This window comes from Ahaetulla prasina, chromosome 8 (assembly GCF_028640845.1).
Source record: "Ahaetulla prasina isolate Xishuangbanna chromosome 8, ASM2864084v1, whole genome shotgun sequence".
Taxonomy (NCBI): Eukaryota; Metazoa; Chordata; class Lepidosauria; order Squamata; family Colubridae; genus Ahaetulla; species Ahaetulla prasina.
In genome coordinates this window covers 66,371,430-66,390,600 of record NC_080546.1, presented here as the reverse complement: position 1 = coordinate 66,390,600, position 19,171 = coordinate 66,371,430, and the positions used below count along the sequence as shown (strand labels likewise).

The 19,171-nt window shown below is 36.3% G+C and overlaps 1 protein-coding gene across 5 annotated transcripts in view; it reads left to right on the top strand.

Annotated features, from left to right (window-relative positions):
• The window catches only part of PROM1 (prominin 1), a 258,262-nt gene that overhangs the window by 138,420 nt on the left and 100,671 nt on the right, over positions 1–19,171 (top strand). For all 5 annotated transcript variants that reach the window (XM_058193311.1, XM_058193310.1, XM_058193309.1 and 2 more), the window contains 7 exons: positions 3,845–4,062; positions 6,479–6,553; positions 8,109–8,172; positions 11,736–11,895; positions 14,730–14,882; positions 16,068–16,191; positions 17,736–17,839. In XM_058193311.1, the coding sequence (XP_058049294.1) occupies positions 3,845–4,062; positions 6,479–6,553; positions 8,109–8,172; positions 11,736–11,895; positions 14,730–14,882; positions 16,068–16,191; positions 17,736–17,839 (898 nt within the window). The remainder of the gene's footprint in view (positions 1–3,844; positions 4,063–6,478; positions 6,554–8,108; positions 8,173–11,735; positions 11,896–14,729; positions 14,883–16,067; positions 16,192–17,735; positions 17,840–19,171) is intronic.

Below are 19,171 nucleotides of genomic sequence, written 5' to 3'. Positions count from 1 at the left end.
GTGTAGGTCTTTGGAGATTCAAGATGTTGTAGGATGTAGTGTAGAGCCATATTAACAGCATCATCTGTTGATCTATTTGTTCAATGTGCAAATTGCAAAGGGTCTAACAGTGGATCCGTGATGGTTTTCAAGTGGGGCAGCACTAGCCTTTCAAAGGTTTTCATGACTACAGATGTTAGAGCAACTGATCTGTAGTCATTCAGTTCCTTGATGGTGGGCTTCTTCAGCACTGGGATGATAGTAGAGCGTTTGAAGCAAGAAGGAACATAGCACATCTCTAGTGATTTATTGAAGATATGGGTGAAGATGGGGGCCAATTGGTCCTTTTTAAGCAAGAAGGAGTTAACTTGACTGGGCCTGGAGCTTTTCCTGGCTTTTGTCTGTGAAATAGGTCTTGCACTTCTTTTTCTATGATCACTAGGGGTTGTGAACCCAATGGGATGGGGTCAGTTGTAGGAGGCTTGGCTGTTGTTGGTGTGTCTGAGATGGGGATTGTGGAGATACAGTAGGTGGCTGTAGTTTCCTTTCAAACCTGCAGTAAAACATATTCAGGTCATCTGCCAGCTGCTGATTTCCTTCAGCCTGGAAGGTGCTTTGTTGTAGCCGGTGATATTTTTAAGAGTTTTCCATGTTTGCTGGTTCATTTGTTGAGAACTGATTCTGTAGTTTTTCAGAGTAGCTTCTTTTTGCTGCTCTGATCTCCCTTGTTAATACATTTCTAGCCCGATTGTACAGCATTTTATCATCTTTTCTCTAGGCTTCCTCTTTGGAACGACATAGCTGCTTAAGTTTGGTGTGAACCAAGGTTTGTTGTTACTGTATATTCGCAAGTTCCTGGTGGGTACACAAAGGTCTTCACAGAAGCTGACATATGATGTTACAGTCTCTGTGAGTTCATCTAAGTCTGCAGAGATACTCTCAAAAACATTCCAATCAGTGCAGTCAAGGCAGGCCTGTAGCTTTAACTTTGCCTCCTCCGTCCAGGTCTTCACTGATTTAATTGTTGGTTTTGTGGTTTTAAGTCTTTCCCTTAAGCAGGTACAAGGTGAATTGTGCAATGATCAGAGTGTCCCACAGCTGCTTGTGGTAAGGACCGATAAACATCTTTTAGTGTTGTGAAGCAATAGTCTAAAGTATTCTTGCCTCTAGTGGTACAATTGACATGCTGAAAGTATTTTTGTAGCTCTTTCCTTAAGTTTGCCTTGTTTGGATCTCCCAAAATAATTGCCAGTGAATCGGGGTATTTGGCTTCAGCCCCCATAATTTGGTCAGCTAGAGTTCGTAATGCCTTAATTACACAGGCTTGTGGTGGGACATAAACAGCAATTAGAAGAAATGAGGAAAATTCACGAGGTGAATAGTGTGGTTTGCAGTTGATAATTTTTTTATATAAAAATTTTTATTTCCATTTTCCAACATCATATTTATGTACAATCTGTTATCCATCATTAAACATTAATTTTTATTTATTGCTGATTCAGGCCTGCCCGACTGCCACTTCCTTTCTTCACAACCTCCCTCTACCCTCTACTACTTTCCCCTTCCTTCATCTCCTTCACTTTACTACTTCCTCTCCTCCTTCTCCACTCCTCCCTTCTTTCACCCTTTCTAACCTTCTTATTCCCCTCCTCCTTCTCAACTCTTTCCTACCTACTTTCTTCCCTCCTTCTACTCCTCTCTCCCTTTCTTTCTGAAATGGCAATCGGGTAGCCCCAATATCATTTCAAATTTTAATTTCATATCTTCAATCAATACTGTACATTAATAACCAATCCGTGTATCATTTCCCCCCCTCTCCCTCCCTCCCCTCCTCCCCCTTCCCCCCCGGACTTCCCAGAGCAAATACTTATTATGACCAATAATCACTAGCTAAAGTATACAAAATATACATAAACTTCCACCCCTCTCTAAAACTTTAAATCCCCTCACAATAAAAATAAAGAGATAAGAAAGAATAATAAAAAAGAAAAAAAGAAAAGGAACAATACCAATACAATCTTCCCTTCACATATTACTTCTTCTTACAGTCCATTTTTAAAATTAGTCCATCTTCTCAAATTCAAATTTTCTCCACTTGTAGTTTGCAGTTGATAATTAATATCTCTAGGTTTTCATCACAGAATTTGTATATTATAGTTATATCCTGAAACCAGCTGTTGTTCCTATATAAACATAAGCCTCCTCCCTTCTTTTTACCAGATGTTTCTGCAATTCTGTCTGATCATTGAATCCGAAACCTTCAATCTATCTTCAATTGATTCATTTAACCAGGTTTCAGAGAAGCATAGGACTGCTGAATTATAAAAGTCAGAATTGTATCTGTTTAAAAAGAGTATTTCATCCATCTTATTAGCAAGTGAATATACGTTGGTTAGGAAAATTTCTCCTATTCCTTAATCTGTTTAAAATCCCTGTCCTTTTACCTCTCTCTCCGCTTCCTCCATTTATTTTTTCTGGCAATTCATGGCTCTGGGGATATTGCTTCTTCTTGTGTTAGAATCTCCTCCATGTTTGTAAAGATGGGGGGGGGGTGAGATCACAGAAAGCTGCTCCTTAAACAGAGACAGACACACAGAGATACAGAGGAAAGGGGGAGAAGAGGGGGAGATAGGGAGAGAGACATAGAGAATGGTTTTGTGGCTGGGTAGGCATGGCTAGGGATCATGTAACTGGATGGGAGTGAGTGATATCGAGTTGGCCATGCCCACCCAGGTTTTGTGGCTCCCTGTGTGTGTTTTTTCTGTAGGAAACAGGTCCAAGTTGCTCTTTGAGTGTTTAATGTTGCTGTCCCCTGCCCTAGAAGAAAGGCTCAAGATCCAGATGGATCTTGACAGACTTGAACACTGGGGTCTATTTAACAAAATTAAATTCAATGTAGAGAAAAGTAAAGTCCTACACTTAGGCAAGAAAACCCAAAAGTACACATATAGACTGGGTGAAACCAGGCTTAATAGCAGTAACTGTGAGAGGGATCTTGGAATCTTAGTGGACAGCCAGCTAAATATGAGTCAACAGTGTGCAGCGGCAGCCAAAAAAGCCAATGCAGTCGTAAAGACGACAACCAAGATGATTAGGGGACTGGAGGCTAAAACATACAATTAATGGTTACAGGAACTGGGCGTGACTAGTCTAGTGAAGAGAAGGACCAGGGGAGACATGATAGCAGTGTTCCAATATTTGAGGGGCTGACACAGAGAGGAGGAGGTCAAGCTATTTTCCAAAGCACCTGAAGGCCAGACAAGGAATAATGGATAGAAACTGAACAAGAAGAGATTCAACCTGGAAATAAGGAGAAATTTTCTGGTGAGAACAATCAACCAATGGAACAGCTTGCCTTCAGAAGTTGTGGGAGCTTCATCACTAGAGGCTTTCAAGAAGAGACTGGACTGCCATGTGCCAAAAATGGTGTAGGGTCTACTTGGGCGGAGGGAGGGGGGCTTGAACTAGATGATCTTCAAGGTCCCTTCCAACTCTGTTAATCTGTTAATTTCCAGGATGGTGGGTCCAACAAAAGCAGGGACCCTTTATTAATATGAACTTTGTTCAGTTAATATATCCATATGCCCAGAGAAATCAGAGGAAAATATCTATGTGCCCTTGCAATAAAGGATATTCTAAAATGCTTTAGCCAAGCCAACTAAACTTTGATGTTATCAAACCTCTTCACATTTTATGTTTAGTTTATGGTTAATTCTTACTCCTTCAGAGATGATTTTTAACTGTGAACAAGAAAAATGCAGTTTAGACATTTTTAATACAACAATCATATGTGTGTTTGTGCCACTTAGTAAAACTAATATACATTATGCAGATTGTAATGAAATTGATCTTTTTATCATTGTAGCTATTAGAGAGACAAAAGAGGCACTGGAGAATGTGAGTGGGTGTCTGGAAATGCTACAAGAGGGCACTGAGAAGTTGCACACGAGCCTGATAGATGTGATGGAAGACTTGATAGATACTCTTAATGATTCAGCTTGCCTGGCTAACCAGGTTGCTTCAACTTGCAACCTTATCAGAAATTCTTTGAATCAGCTGACCATTAATGCTAATTACAGCAAGGTAAGCTATACTCTCCATCTTCTCTAAAAAGATTGACTTCTTCCTCTTCAGAAGAAAGATAGGGCTTACTTGGCTGAATGTTGAGAAGATAGAAAACTTGAACATTGGGCAAACATTGTAGATTTTCTTGCTGTGCCAAATATTTATGAGATATCTTAAACAAAGTGAACTGCCTTCATTCCCATACTCCTTTGCTTCCCTTCATGTTGCAGAAAAATAAGGACTTATAGCGCATCTCACCATGTAGAGATGGTCTATACTTGCAAAGGAAGGTTTACTTTCAGGAAAACATGTCTGTCCTTAAAAAACATTTTATTTGAAGGTAGTCAAGCTACCTTTAGGATTAATGGATAAACAGTTAGAAAAAAGCCATGGAAGATTATTTCAATATATGATTTCTGCTGCAAGATTATTATATGCAGAGAGATTGAGAGATTCAATACAACCCATTATGGCGGAATGGTTGGTGAAGTTAACAGATTCTGCTTAATGGATAAATTGACTTCTTTGATTATAAAAAAGATTATCTACATTTATTGGTGGTTAGGAGTCTCCTACGGATTTGTATAAAAATGAAAAAAATGAACATGATGTATGTTTTGGTTAGCATAGATTATAGAAATAAGAGTAGAATTTAAAACATACCATATTTTTCAGAATATAAGACACACCTTTCCCCCCCTAAAAGAGGCTGAAAATTTGGGTGCATCTTATACTCTGAATGTAGCTTTTTCGAAGCTTTTTTTCAGCCTTAACGAGTCCTTATTGAGTGAAGCAATCTTCCCCGCTGAGCCTGCTATTCTCATTGCTGCTCCCTGCGTCTTATACTCCAAAAAATGCAGTATTTTTTTTCTTTAAAATCTTTTTTTTTCTTTACCATTAATATGACATTAGCATGTTGCAAAATTTCTGTATTTGTTAAATCTTACAGTCAAATGGTTCACTTAGCAGTCTACGTGGCAGTGTAAATTTGGAATATCACATAGTTTCTATTGAATTGTATTATGTGCATTTTTAAAGATAAATCAACAAATGTTCCAATGTTCCAAAGTTGGTACAGTTGGATTAATTTCTCAGCAATTTCTCTAGAAACAACTATAACAATAGCTTAAGACATAAATCTGTTTGCAACCACTGTGCAAATACTTAAGTGTGTTTCATATGTATTCACAAAAAAGACAGATAAAATATTTTGTTTAAATAGAGTTAGGAAATCTTGAATCCGGTGCTCTATGGGCTTGCTGGTTTCTTGTAGATGTTTCATTACCAAACTAGATAACATCATCAGTGCTAGGAGTTAGGAAACTCTACTGACATATATCTGAATTGTAAATGTTGCTGACAAATTGGATCTAATCACTGTTTCTTGTGACCCTCATCTTACCTGGGGGCCCTCACTTTATGTACTTCAAGCAAAAGAGAAAAAACAAATACTTATATGGATGGAGGAGAACTACAAGGGGTTATTATACTGATCTTGGTAGTTATAATGAAGTTGAATCTAACTCAGTTCTAAGATTCTGATAAAAATGTAGAAGCTGCTGTAATAGATACGCTTTTCTTGTGTTATATTTTCCATTCTGTTGGAAAAAGGAGATACCTTTTCCATTTATCTAAAATAAACTATTTTTCTTTATTCTCTCTCTTTCCAAGTGATTTATTTTTAAACTGGCAGGGTCATCTTAAATGGTTGAGAATGCAATAATGAAGGCAGGTTTTGTTTTTATCGAATCTAATCAAATCAATTTAATCTTCCTTTGACAGGGAATTGGATTGAACTCATCTTCCTTTCATGTAAATGTGTCCACTTCGAAACAAAGAGAATTGATAGAATAGATATATTTTCAATGAACTTTTTGGTCCACTGAAGCTAGAGGATAAGCAGTACAGTGCTATAAGATGTGAGGGTTGTCCATTGATCTTTCTTCCTCCCAAATTGTCTAAAGCTCCCCAAATTAGATTGAAATACTTTTAATTTATTTTATTTTTTAAAAAATCTGCTGGGGGAAATGACACTAATCTGAGTTTTCAGCAAATGTACCAATAGATGATTGGCTACTACTATGTTGAAAATCTGGTCTGGGTCTTGGCAAAGACTCAAAATCTCAGAACATCATAAACCTATCTGTATTACATATGCAACTCACATGAAAATAAATTTTATTGATTAGCTGGAAGGCTAGAGAAATAATCTTTAAAATTTGCTTCTCCCTCAGCAAAACCTGTAACATAAAACAGAAAGTGCAAATGTTTCTAGTGAGATGATTGAAGAGTGTCTACATAGGCAAGAATATTGAAGGAAAGTTTAGGATGCTTTTTGTGCTATTAGGATAATGCAGTAGTATAATCACCAAAACTTAAAGTACTACTTCTATAATTGCAATATTAACCTGAAATTATTTTTCCCTTCTTTTAGTTACCAGGAGTGAACCCTCAGCTTGCCAGAGTCAATGAAGTCCTTAAAATAGACCTTTCCAATCTCATTCAAAAGGTATGATTGTGCCTGGTCAAGACACACATATTTGGCTACATGTTGCATCCCAAATGCCATTCTATTGTTTATCGTGTTGCTTTGGATATTCATAAATTATTTCAACAAGCAGATTCTCAAATATGGAGGGTGTGCCCAAAGGAAACTCGCAGCTTCTCTGTTAATATTTTTTAGCATTTGGAGCTGAAATACAAGAAGAAACACAGTTTAATCTTCTTCAGCACAAGGCAACTTACACATACATTTTTTAAAATCCTTAATATCCACCTTGCTTAGAAATGGAAATTCTGGTTCCCATTGTAGTCATAAGTTGAGGTCTATCTTCTAATTTAGAATGGAGTATTCTGTTCACAAAATATTAATAGTTATGATTTTTATTCTATTTCATTCTCCTGACTGCTAACAATTAGGAACTCTTAGCTTAAAACTGGAAATCTTTGTATCATTTAAGTTGCAAAGGGCAAATAGCGTGGGTGTTTTTTGTATTTGCATTTTTTTTTTGTTTACATTTATACCCCGCCCTTCTCCGAAGACTCAGGGCGGCTTACAATGTATAAGGCAATAGTCTCATTCTATTTGTATATTTTTTTTTTGCAAAGTCAACTTATTGCCCCCCCAACAATCTGGGTCCTCATTTTACCTACCTTATAAAGGGTGGAAGGCTGAGTCAACCTTGGGCCGGGCTCGAACCTGCAGTAATTGCAGGCTCTGTGTTTTTAATAACAGGCTTCTCTATTGCCTGAGCTATCCCTGCATATTATGCAGTTTGTGGACATGTGAGATACTTTTGCATCTGCTTGTGGCTTATGCTTATAATATTTGAAGCCATTGATTTCTTAACTTTGAAGAGTTGCTACACACATTTATGACTTTGCAGCTACAGCACATACGGTGCCATGCATTATTAGTTTATCTTGATTATGCAAATCACAAGGGCCCTGTATTCTAAAACACCGAGTTGGGTTGCTGTGGGCAGTAGGTGTGGGATTGAGTCATGGGAAATCAAAGAGGGTTCATTTGAACCAGTCAGCTAAAATAAATTGTAATAAATGAATAGTTTGTGAAAACAGGACCACATTATTTGCAGGCCTTTCACAGAGGCTATTCTGTATATGTTGATGCCTCTCACTTATTAGAGAAGAAGAGTGATTCTCCCCTTCATATCGTACCTCAAGAACATAAGGGAAGAGGGCTGAATTTAAATTGGTCCATGGTAAAATTTTTGCTTGATAAAAGCCAGTTGTCTTCTAATTATTATTTTTTGAGGTAATGAGAGCTAAGAACATAGATCCACCCATTCTTCTACCAGGCCTAAGGTGATGCTGATAAGTAGAATCTTCGGTAAGCTCACACAGTGGTCAGAATGTTTGAATTTAGGTGGATTCTGGAGTAAGAATATGCCATTATTCTGTTTGCAGTTTATTTCAGTTTCTAAAATTAAAATGGAGCAGTAATGTACAGAGTTACATTAGCAAGGATTAGGCTACCTCTTCCTAAATACAAAAATAAATGCTATCTTTTGTAATTGAGGTATTGATGAATGTGTTCATTCCAGGGTTATGCAGCATTTAATGATACTCCTGAACTGGTACGGGATCAAACAAAGAATATTTTGTCAGGTAAGGAAGATTAGGGGATTAATTTATTGACTGCAAAAATCTGTGATTGGAATACAGCACTAAATGGGAAACTTCCTATAAAATAATGAGAAAAAAATATAGGCCTATTATTAAATAGATGCTAGATATACTGTGGGGTCCTTGGTGCTCTCTGAGCTTGATTGTTTCTTGCAGACATTTCATCACCAAAACTAACATCTTCAGCACTGATGATATTGCTTAGTTTAATAATAAAATATATGCAGCAAAGCAACCAAGTTCAGAGAGCACCAAGGATCCCATAGTTCAACCCTGATTCTGAATTGTTCTGCATTTTACAACATAGGCATCTAGGATTGCTTCAACTTAATCTTGGCTATTTAGGATTGGAGTGTTTTTGTTCATTATGTGATACATAAAATCATAGCAAAGCTGTGGGAAAAAGCTATTGAGGGAAGCAGTAAATATTTATTTATTTTTATTTATTTATTTATTTATTTGATTTTTATACCGCCCTTCTCCCGAAGGACTCAGGGCGGTGTACAGGCAAGATAAAACATACAAATATGTTTACAAAAATATAAATAGAGAATAGGGGAGTTTGAAAGGGGAATAGTAACAATTTAGCTATGTAAACCTGATTCCTGTTTTAGGATGTGAGATTGCTTACACCATGGCCTGAAGATTTCCTTTTGAAAAGAACAGTTGTAGTGTCTGCTCAGGAATAAAGTGCTCTCATGAGCTCTTAGGATGGAAGTTGCTGAAGAGGCAACAACCAAATATGAACAGTGCTTGGAGCATGGTGATTGACAAGATTTCTTAGCTGATTCTTCTATTGATCTCCCTGCTTGATATGTGTGGTTTATTAGTGCCAGCCTATTTACAATTATTCCCCAAAACAAAGCCAAATCAGAACATTATCCATGAACTCTAATAATAATATTGTTAAAGAGTGGTATTGACTTCCATAAGTTGTTGTTGAGGTACATGAGAATCTAAAGGAGAAAGGCCAAGGAAAGAATGTGGTCTGACTTGAGGAGCAAGGCTAATGTAGGGAAAGGTTTGAATAAAGCATATGAAGGTACTGAGATGTCCTTCTCATCTCTTCATGCTTTGATGTAAAAGGTAAAAATAATGTACAAAGCTGTGGTATAGAATCTGTGTAGAAAGGTTGATCATGGATTCTCTTTATTATCAGTTCTCAGGTATTTCAATTCAAGAAAAGGTTGAATATTGCTTTGCACTTTCTATATGAATTAATTTCCTTTCCAGTAAATTTCCTTTTCATATAAACTTTTTATATTCATTCTCAAATTAACATTTGAAATCCTTCAAGAACTAGATAAATTTATTGATAAGTCTAGATTTGGCCTGTGAACCTCTGGTTGACCAGGCCAGACACAGTTTTAGTAGTTTATAACTTCTTTTCATGAGTTAAGTCCTTGCATGCTATAAAGAAAACCAAAGAAAGTGTTTATTAACAACATCTTCTATTTTCATTCTTGCATATGGATCCATTCTGCCATTATAAGCAGCTGTACCTCGTAAGTTTTGAAAGAGCATGGAAATAATGTATATGTAAACATATGCATGCTTTGTCAAAAAAAGTAAAATTATTCCCAGAATGTCTTTTTCAACCAGGGAGTTATTAAAAGCAGAGCAATTACTCAGTTATCTTTAATATGCATTAAGCAGAAGCCCCATTGCTTTTGTGGAAATTGCATGCCACTTTCTGCCTAATGAAAAAAATGTGTTTCTTCTCATAGCAAAGTTTTAAAATGGCAGTCATAGGTAGTGCTGATATGCAAATTAATTTAAATAAAGTAAACAATGTATATCTGCAACTTAATATTGATATGCAAATATCAATATTATTGATATTATTATAAATATGCAAATCAGGTATTGCTTGCAATGCAGATGAAGATGCAATGACCTCACCCCATTCCTAAGAGGTCTGTAAGGGACGTGCATAAGAGCACAAACGTGCCTACCGTTCCTGTCCTATTGTTTCCTTTCGTTATATCCAATTAATATAGTTATTACATACTCATATATATGCTTATATATTGTATAATTATTTCATGCTTATGCTTATATATACTGTGTGACAAATAAATAAATAAATAAATAAATTTCTACTTAAATACATCTAGTTTCATCCCTAAAACTCCCAGTTCATTTCTTTCTCATAATTCCAGGTAGATTTTCTTGAAGGCAAAAGATAAAAGATTTTGAGGGGCATTCAATATCACAGATTGAAAGCAACAGATACATTGCTTTTAGCATATCCTAGAAACTGATGGGATTTAAAATTTTACATTTTTAATACATATTGACAGTTGTGGTCTTTCCTATTATAAAGATTTAGTAGAGTTGCCATATTCTTTGCAGGTCCATATCTCCATAAGCAGGCTCTATATAGGTAACATACCGGAATGTTTCTTGCACAAATGTTTATGACATTTAAAAGCAAGTAAAATAACCACTGTTCCCTCTAGCCCTGCTTGTGCAGTTACTTTGGATCTGTTTTATTTTGTTTTTATTTTTTGCTATTGAAGATAAACATTTCAATTCAGAATTACAAGTCTTTCCATGTAAATATAAGACTGGAGAAAAAAACAAATGAACTGGTTTAGACATGCCTAAATATGTTAACTTGTGTGGAAATATTTGGATGATTGATCGAACAGAATGATTTTGAACTACAGTTCATTTCATACCATATTCTCAGCAAGGTCAAGACCATGAGAACTCTCTCAAAAAATACCCCATCTCCTCCTCAGACAGGCACTCATAGAGAACTTCTCTATTTTTTTCTTCCTGGTGCAAATGCTTAATTGGCATTAGACTTTTTTGCCTCATCCCATTGCTCTCAATAACTCAGATGCTTCATTTCCAGTTCCCAGTCTCTCTGCTTTCCAGGGTCATCTCACCCTTTTCTTGCTTCCAGGTCCTCCTTCTTGCATTATTTTCTTCCTCAAATTTCAAAAGAGCTCTTGATTATACTGGGCTCCAATTAGACTGAAAAATGTTAAGTAAAGATGAGCAGATAAGAGTTGAGCCCCGAGCATCAGGCGGACAAGTGTTGGAGGCCTGTTTCACTTGAAAATGCTGGCTTCTACTTGTTCTGAATAATATCAAGTAAAATAATAATACCAAGCAGTAAGAAAATACGTGAACAGAATGCCTCGATTTATTAGAAAAGGTAATGAATGAGCAGAATGAATCAGATTCAAATGTTTTAGCCAAATCACTAACTATTGGAGTCCCATGTTCTCTTTAAAGTAGAAGAATTGCATTTGGGTTGCAGGTGAGAATTTACATGATTTTATTAGGTAGGCTTTTGGTCACGGGAACAAACACAGACGTGTCTCCTTTGTGAGAATAAGGCTGTTGTTTCACTGGAATGAATATGCTGCAGTAGAAAGATTGCACAAACCTAAGCATTTGCATCTATATGTGAGTTTGCAACTTTAAAGGCTTGCTTTTAGAGGTGGAGTGCAATAAGTCTATTTTGTTTGTGGTAAGTCATTTTGTGGAAAGTGTAATTGAAATCCTTAACATGCATTCATCCTTTTCAGATATTAAAAGTATCTTGGAAAATGTTGGTTCAAACATCACAGCCTTTACTAACAAGCTTCCCATTCAGGAGATTCTAACAGATTCCGCAGTATATCTCACTCAGAGTGAAGCGTATGTTGAAGATTATTTTCCATTAGTGGAGCAATATGATTTCTACAGGTATGTGCATATTATTTTGATGCAGAGGCTATTCTATAAATATTACTGAAGATCAATACCAGTAAAACTGTTACTTCCAGTTGAAACAAGAGGATGCCTATTACATAGTGAAAGTGGTCAGCCCTATCTAGCTAAACTGGAGAAGCATAACTGTGAGCACAATGCAAATACACAATGATCTGTAGAAAAACATTCAAAGCCAAAACATTTTAGGTCTATTTTTACTTCAGGTACATTTAAATTAGTATAAATGGCATATAACTTCAGCTGCCTTGTTCTGCCCCAGAAACTGAAAGCACTGGAAATTAGACATCTTGGAGTCTAATTCTGAAATAGGCTTCTCATGCCTAGCGATAACAAAAATCAGGATCCAAGAAGTGCAGAATTATTACACCAGAGGTCTTGGTGAGCAGCAATGCTGGAGGTGCAAGAAAAACACATGTTCAGGTTCTCAAAAGGGAGACGTTTTTAATCCTGCTCCTGCCCCATGATAAGCTTTCACTTATCATGAAAACTGATATAAAAGTAAGGAGACCCCAGCCTAGTTGAAAATTACAGACCAATCTCTCTATGCTGTGTCACCTGCAAAGTAATGGAATCTATCATCAACCAATCCATTACCCTCCACCTAGAAACAAACAACCTACTCTCTAATAAACAATTTGGTTTCAGAAAAAAATTATCATGTAACTTACAACTCCTCCACTGCAAAAACATATGGACTACTAATCTTGATCAAGGCAAAGCAATGGATGCAATCTACATAGACTTCTGCAAAGCTTTTGATTCAGTAGTACATGATAAACTTCTCCTAAAACTAAAATCCTACGGCATTTCAGGACCTCTTCACAATTGGATAAATGCCTTCCTGTCAAACAGACAACAAGTGGTCAAAACTGCCAATGCTCTATCAAATCCTGTTCCTGTCAAAAGTGGTGTTCCCCAAGGCAGCGTTCTTGGACCAATGCTCTTCATACTATACATAAATGATCTCTGTGACCTTATCTCAAGTTATTGTATTCTCTTTGCTGACGATGTCAAACTATTTAACACCACCAACAATCCTTCTACCCTTCAAAAAGACCTTGACGTTATATCCGATTGGTCTAAAACTTGGCAACTCCAAATCTCAATCAGCAAATGCTCAGTCTTACATATTGGACAAAAGAACCCTAACACTAAGTACAAGCTTGATGGACATTACCTTACAGATGACCCCCACCCTGTTAAAGACCTTGGAGTTTTCATATCAAATGATCTAACTGCCAAAGCCCACTACAACTACATAGCAAAAAAAGGCTCTAAGAGTTGTAAACCTAATTTTATGCAGCTTCTTTTCCAAAAACACTACACTACTAACCAAAGCATATAAAACATTTGCTAGACCAATCCTTGAATACAGCTTGCCTGACTGGAACCCCTACCACATTTCAGACATCAATACAATTGAATGTGTCCAGAAATATCTTACAAGAAGAGCTCTCCACTCCTCTGAATATAACAAAATACTTTATGCCACCAGACTTGAAATCCTGGGTTTAGAAAATTTAGAACTCTGCCATCTTCGACATGACCTGAGTTTAACTCATAGAATCATCTATTACAATGCCCTTCCTGTTGAAGACTACTTCAGCTTCAATTGCAACAATACACGAGCACACAATAAATTTAAGCTTAATGTTAACCGCTCCAATCTTGATTGCAGAAAATATGACTTCAGTAACAGAGTTGTTAATACTTGGAATACACTACCTGACTCTGTGGTCTCTTCCCAAAATCCCCAAAGCTTCAACCAAAAACTGTCTACTATTGACCTCACCCCATTCATAAGAGGTCTGTAAGGGGCGTGCATAAGAGCATAAGCGTGCCTACTGTTCCTGTCCTATTCTTTCCTTTCATTATATCCAATTAATATAGTTATTACATACTTATGCTTATATATATGCTTATATATTGTATAGTTATTTCATGCTTATGCTTATATATACTGTGTGACTAAATAAATAAATAAATAAAATAAAAATAAGGAAAAATGAGTTGATATATCAAATAGACAGCTGTAGACACATATTTTTAAAAGCTTGTTTGTTTTATAAACAATTCAGTATTTCCTGTTTGGATAGTTCCAGCCTTGACAAAAATTTAAATAATTGTTTGGCTCTTAAATTTTCATTAAAACTTTGAAACCCACCAGGCCCAAGGTTGACTCAGCCTTCCATCCTTTATAAGGTAGGTAAAATGAGGACCCAGATTGTTGGGGGCAATAAGTTGACTTTGTATATAATATACAAATGGATGAAGACTATTGCTAACATAGTATAAGCCGCCCTGAGTCTTCGGAGAAGGTCGGGATATAAATGCAAATAAAAAACAAAACAAAACTCTATAATCTATTTTTAAATCTTCAGTTGCACAGCACCGCTAATAGTGTTTGTTGCCATTAATATGCGAAGAAGAGTTTATTGGCACCACAGAATATCCATACAACTGCTATTAATGTTTCATTAGCAGCAAATAATACAAATTTGGATTATGTAGAACCAGCTATAATCTTCCAAGGTGCACTTTTGCAACAGAAAGAGATCCTCAACACCCAACTTTCACAAGCTAAGCTAAACTTGTACTTTTATCTTTGTCCAGGCTCCTCAGATTGAATATATTCCTTTAACCATTTAATTTTATAGTGTATTCATTCATCTTCATTCCTTTTATTAAAAAGATTCTAAAATGCAAGAAAAGTCTAATTCTAATACCCTTGAACGAGAATAGGAAATTTAGAGAAATGTGGTTGGCTCTTGATTGATCTTGGAATCATCTTTTTTTACTCTGTTTAGGTGGCTGGGCTGCTTAATCCTATGCTGCATGGTGATCCTGATCCTGGTCTTTTTCTACCTGGGATTATTATGTGGTACATGTGGCTATGACAAAAATGCAACACCAACAACCAGAGGCTGTGTCTCAAATACTGGAGGAAATTTCTTGATGGCGTGAGTACTTGCCCTTTTAATCTTTTCCCCAGGTTAAGAGAATTGCATTGGAGAAATATACTTGGACGATAAAATGCAAAAAAAGAAGACGAGAATGAAGAGGAAAACTTTGCCTTAGGTTTTACAGAGATTTGCATTATAGAACTTTGGACTTACATTCACTTTCTATGTGTATATATCAACCACCTGGACTAGTCCTTGCACTTTTCTAGGCAAGGTCTTTTGGAAGTCATTTGCCATTGCCTTTTTCCTAGAGATGAGAGACAGGGACTTGCCCAACTCATCCAGCTGGTTTTGTGCCTATGGTAGGACTAGAACTGAAAGTCTGGCAGTTTTTAGTCAGTTTTAACCACTGACTCTCTAGTTTTTATGTTAACTGTATTTAACTAATTTTAATTAAACTAAACATATGTAAATTAAATCAGGTACAAGTCTGGTGCCTGCCCCTACCTACAGTCTAAAGCAATCATAAACTCACAAGAGATGTCATATTCCAGACTTAAAAAATTATTCTGGTTGCTTTAGTTGGTAACCATTCCAGTGACAAACCCATGAAGAGATCTTACTGATATGCAAAAGCAGAAACAGCATCTCATTAAATGGAGTTAAATGGAATATTTTAGTGGATTCTCTGAAAAGGAGGAATCCATCTTATTTTTATATGTAAGATGGATCCTTTGACAATCTTTTGATGAAACTACCTTTTCTAAATAGTAACTTCTTAAAAATCATCTTGGGAATTGTAAACAATTAAAAAATACTTCTTCAATTGTAAAAATTATACTACAGACTTACAATTCCTTAAAAAACAAACCTTTCAAAATCTACCTGAAGTTCTGATAGAATAAAGAGAGATGCTCTTTGAACGCTCTCTCAGAAGGTAGTAGTGCTTTAACAGAATCGTGGAAGAAATGCTAAATCTTCTCACATGAGACTCGAAATTCTTGTATTTTAGAAGTTTTGCATTCTGTCCTGCTCCTGTTTTACAGATTCTCAAGCAAAGCTATTTCAGCAGAGAAGATTCTACATTGTTCCTTCTCCTTACTTAAAGACTTATTTTTGATCTGGAAAATTACTGCATACTTCTGAATTAATAGATATTCTTAAATTGGTTTCCTTAGTCTAAATTGGCTGTTAAAATACTTAGAAGAGGATATATTCTTAAAATGCTTTTTCTTGTCTCAGTGGAGTTACTTTCAGCTTCCTCTTCTCCTGGGTTCTGATGCTGACAGTGGTGGTCACTTTCATTGCTGGTGGAAACATGGAGAAGCTGATATGTGAATCATTTGATGACAAGACTTTATTCAAAGTAGGGCACTCTATATAATCATGGATTTCCATATCTTTTCTGATCATTCTAATGTTTGTCATGTACTTGTAAAACATTCAAAATACTTCATAAAATATCCTGTCATATGTGCCAATATGACATCTCTAATAAAATGGAACTTTGAGAAAATGCCTGCTTCGGAATCTTACTTAGTTGGGGTGTTACTTGGAACCCTGACATGTTCTGCATGTTCATACAACATGTAAGGCCATAATTTAATTTTGTTGTAGATGAGCAGTGTTCAACCTCTGGTTTCTTCCATGAAATGCACAGCTAGAAAATGACAGGTCACTTCTGGGTCATTAACCACCTCATTTTGCTTCTTTCTTTGGCTTTTTTTTGTGAGTGGAACAAACCCAAGTTCTTGATTCAGAATTATAACCAAGCCACAGCTGGAAACTTCTGTGGATTGTTAGCTATGCCTGCCCACAAACCAGCAAGTAGGAAGTGACAGCATGCCTAAAACAGCAGCCCCCAACCATTTGGGTACCAGGGATCTGTTCTGTGGAGAGAGGGGTTTTTTGCAGGCCAGAGGGGGCATAGTTTCGTGTGCTGCCTGCATTCCGCAGATGGGTTTCACTTGTTTTCATGGCCCAGTTGCTGGCATGCTGCAAACCGGGACTGGTCCATGGACTGGGGTTGGGGAGCCCTGCCCTAACATATGATTTATTGTGGTACCAAGTTATAGCTTGAGGTAGATGTAAGACAGTCATTATTGTATCACCTTTAAAGCACTCCCGTAAAGTTGATGATGATATTATTAGCCCTATATTACAAATGAGGAAACAAACATATTTCTTCCTGGAAGAAATTAGATATGAACTGGATTCCCCATTTGGTTTTTCAGTCATTCCAAGTTATTATTTTTGCTTAAATAACTTCACTTGATATAAACTAAGTTCCTATTTTGTGCTTCAATAAAGGTTAATGAATAATATGGCCTCTGAAACACTGTAAATTTGCCACTCTGTGTAATATCACCATTATGTTTAGGAAATGGGTATTATATAATGTAGTGTTCAGTGTTCTTGTTACTTGTTACTTGCAAGTTATAGTAAAAAAAACCAAAATTTATGAGTACAGGTAGTCCTCGATTTACAACAGTTTGCTTAGTTCAAAGTTACAATGGCACTGAAGAATGTGACTTATGATGTTTTTCACAGTTAGGACTGTTGCAGAATTCCCATGATCATGTGATCAAAATTCAGATGCTTGGCAACTGTTTCATATTTATGACCATTGTTGTGTTCCAAGGTCATGTGATCACGTTTTGCGACCTTCTCACAAGCAGAGTCAATGGGGAAGCCAGATTCACTTAACTGGGTTACTAACTTATCAATTGTAGTAATTCACTTAACAACTGTGGCAAGAAAGGTCGTAAATGGGGCAAAAGTCACTTAATTATGTCTCACTTAAAACCAGAAAATTTTGGGCCAATTGTGGTTGTAAATCAAGGACTACCTGCATTGTTTGTAGAAGCCAAATTAGATTTATAAGTCAATCTTCTTTAAATCACATTTTAGATTTTGGACACACCCTACTTGCTTAATCGCCAGTGGAAACACTATCTATCTGGCTTCATTCTGAAAAACCCAGATATTGACTTGACATTTGAAAAAGTTTACAGGTAAATTTTCACTCTTTTCTGCTCCTATTGTATAATTAGGTTTCTCTGAGATTGTATGTATAGCTTCAATCATCTGAAAATGATTGAAATATCTCCCAATTTGCCTCCTGCACTCTCTTCATCATCCATTTCTTCCCTCAATAACTGGAACAGCCAGGAACCACCACCTCTTCTTGACTATGGTGGTGGAGGGGACTTTTCCTCCCTTTTGTCCATTTCCATGGCAACAAAGTGTCCAAATGGATGATTGACCTTACCCCTTTTATCCAACTGTCTGGCTGACTTCTCTTCTTCAGCTAGAAGTGGGAAAATCCTCAGTTTCAACTTGCTCTCACTTTTGCTCTTTTGGGTGATCAACTCTCTTCCAGTTTGGAACCCCCAGAAGTATGGTTTCTGGTGATGGTGGGCTTTCTTAAATTCAGTGCTCAAATAACATAATAGAGTGCAAGGATGTTCTCATGTCAGACCTCCTCTGGTATGAAAATTACAGACGTATGCTTCCTGAATTCTGGGTGTGATCAGGAATTTCCTGTTTTGAGGAATGATGCAGGGATCTCTTACAGATACAGCAGTTCTAAGAAGGAAAGAATTTCCAGTGCTAAAATCAATCAACTTAGATAATTAGTTGTTTTTGTGAATGTGAAAAAGTTGACCAGTGAACAGAAAGATAATACTGAAGCCATTTTCAAACAAGTTTTGAAAGATTCTGAAGAAACTTCTTGCTACAGTGTGATGACCCCAGTAAAACTCATTTCTTTAAGGTTTGCATTTCTTTAGTCAGAAAGTGTCTGATAATTTTCTCCATCTTCATAAACGTTCAGCCATTCATTGGGATTAAAATGACACTTTGTCTCTATACATATATAGTTACATAGACCAAATCAAGGTTAAATTGATTTGTAAACTATTGTGGAATTCAGTCTCCAAAACAACACAAAGCAACAAATTGTACCTGGCATAATCCTTCTGCCATTTTTGACATTCAGATTTACAGTTGAACCTTACAATTTCATTAATGACTTCCTTTTTAATGTAGACGTTACACTTTCAAATTTACGTTCATATTTTGCAGTGATATTTATTTAAGAATAGAATAGAATAGAATTTTTTATTGGTCAAATGTGATTGGACACACAAGGAATTTGTCTTGGTGCATATGTTCTCAGTGTACATAAAAGAAAAGTTATGTTGATCAAGAATCATAAGGTACAGCACTTAATGATAGTCATAGGGTACAAATAAGCAATCAGGAAACAATATCAATATAAATCTTAAGAATACAAGCAACAAAGTTACAGTCATACAGTCATAAGTGGAAGGAGATGGGTGGTG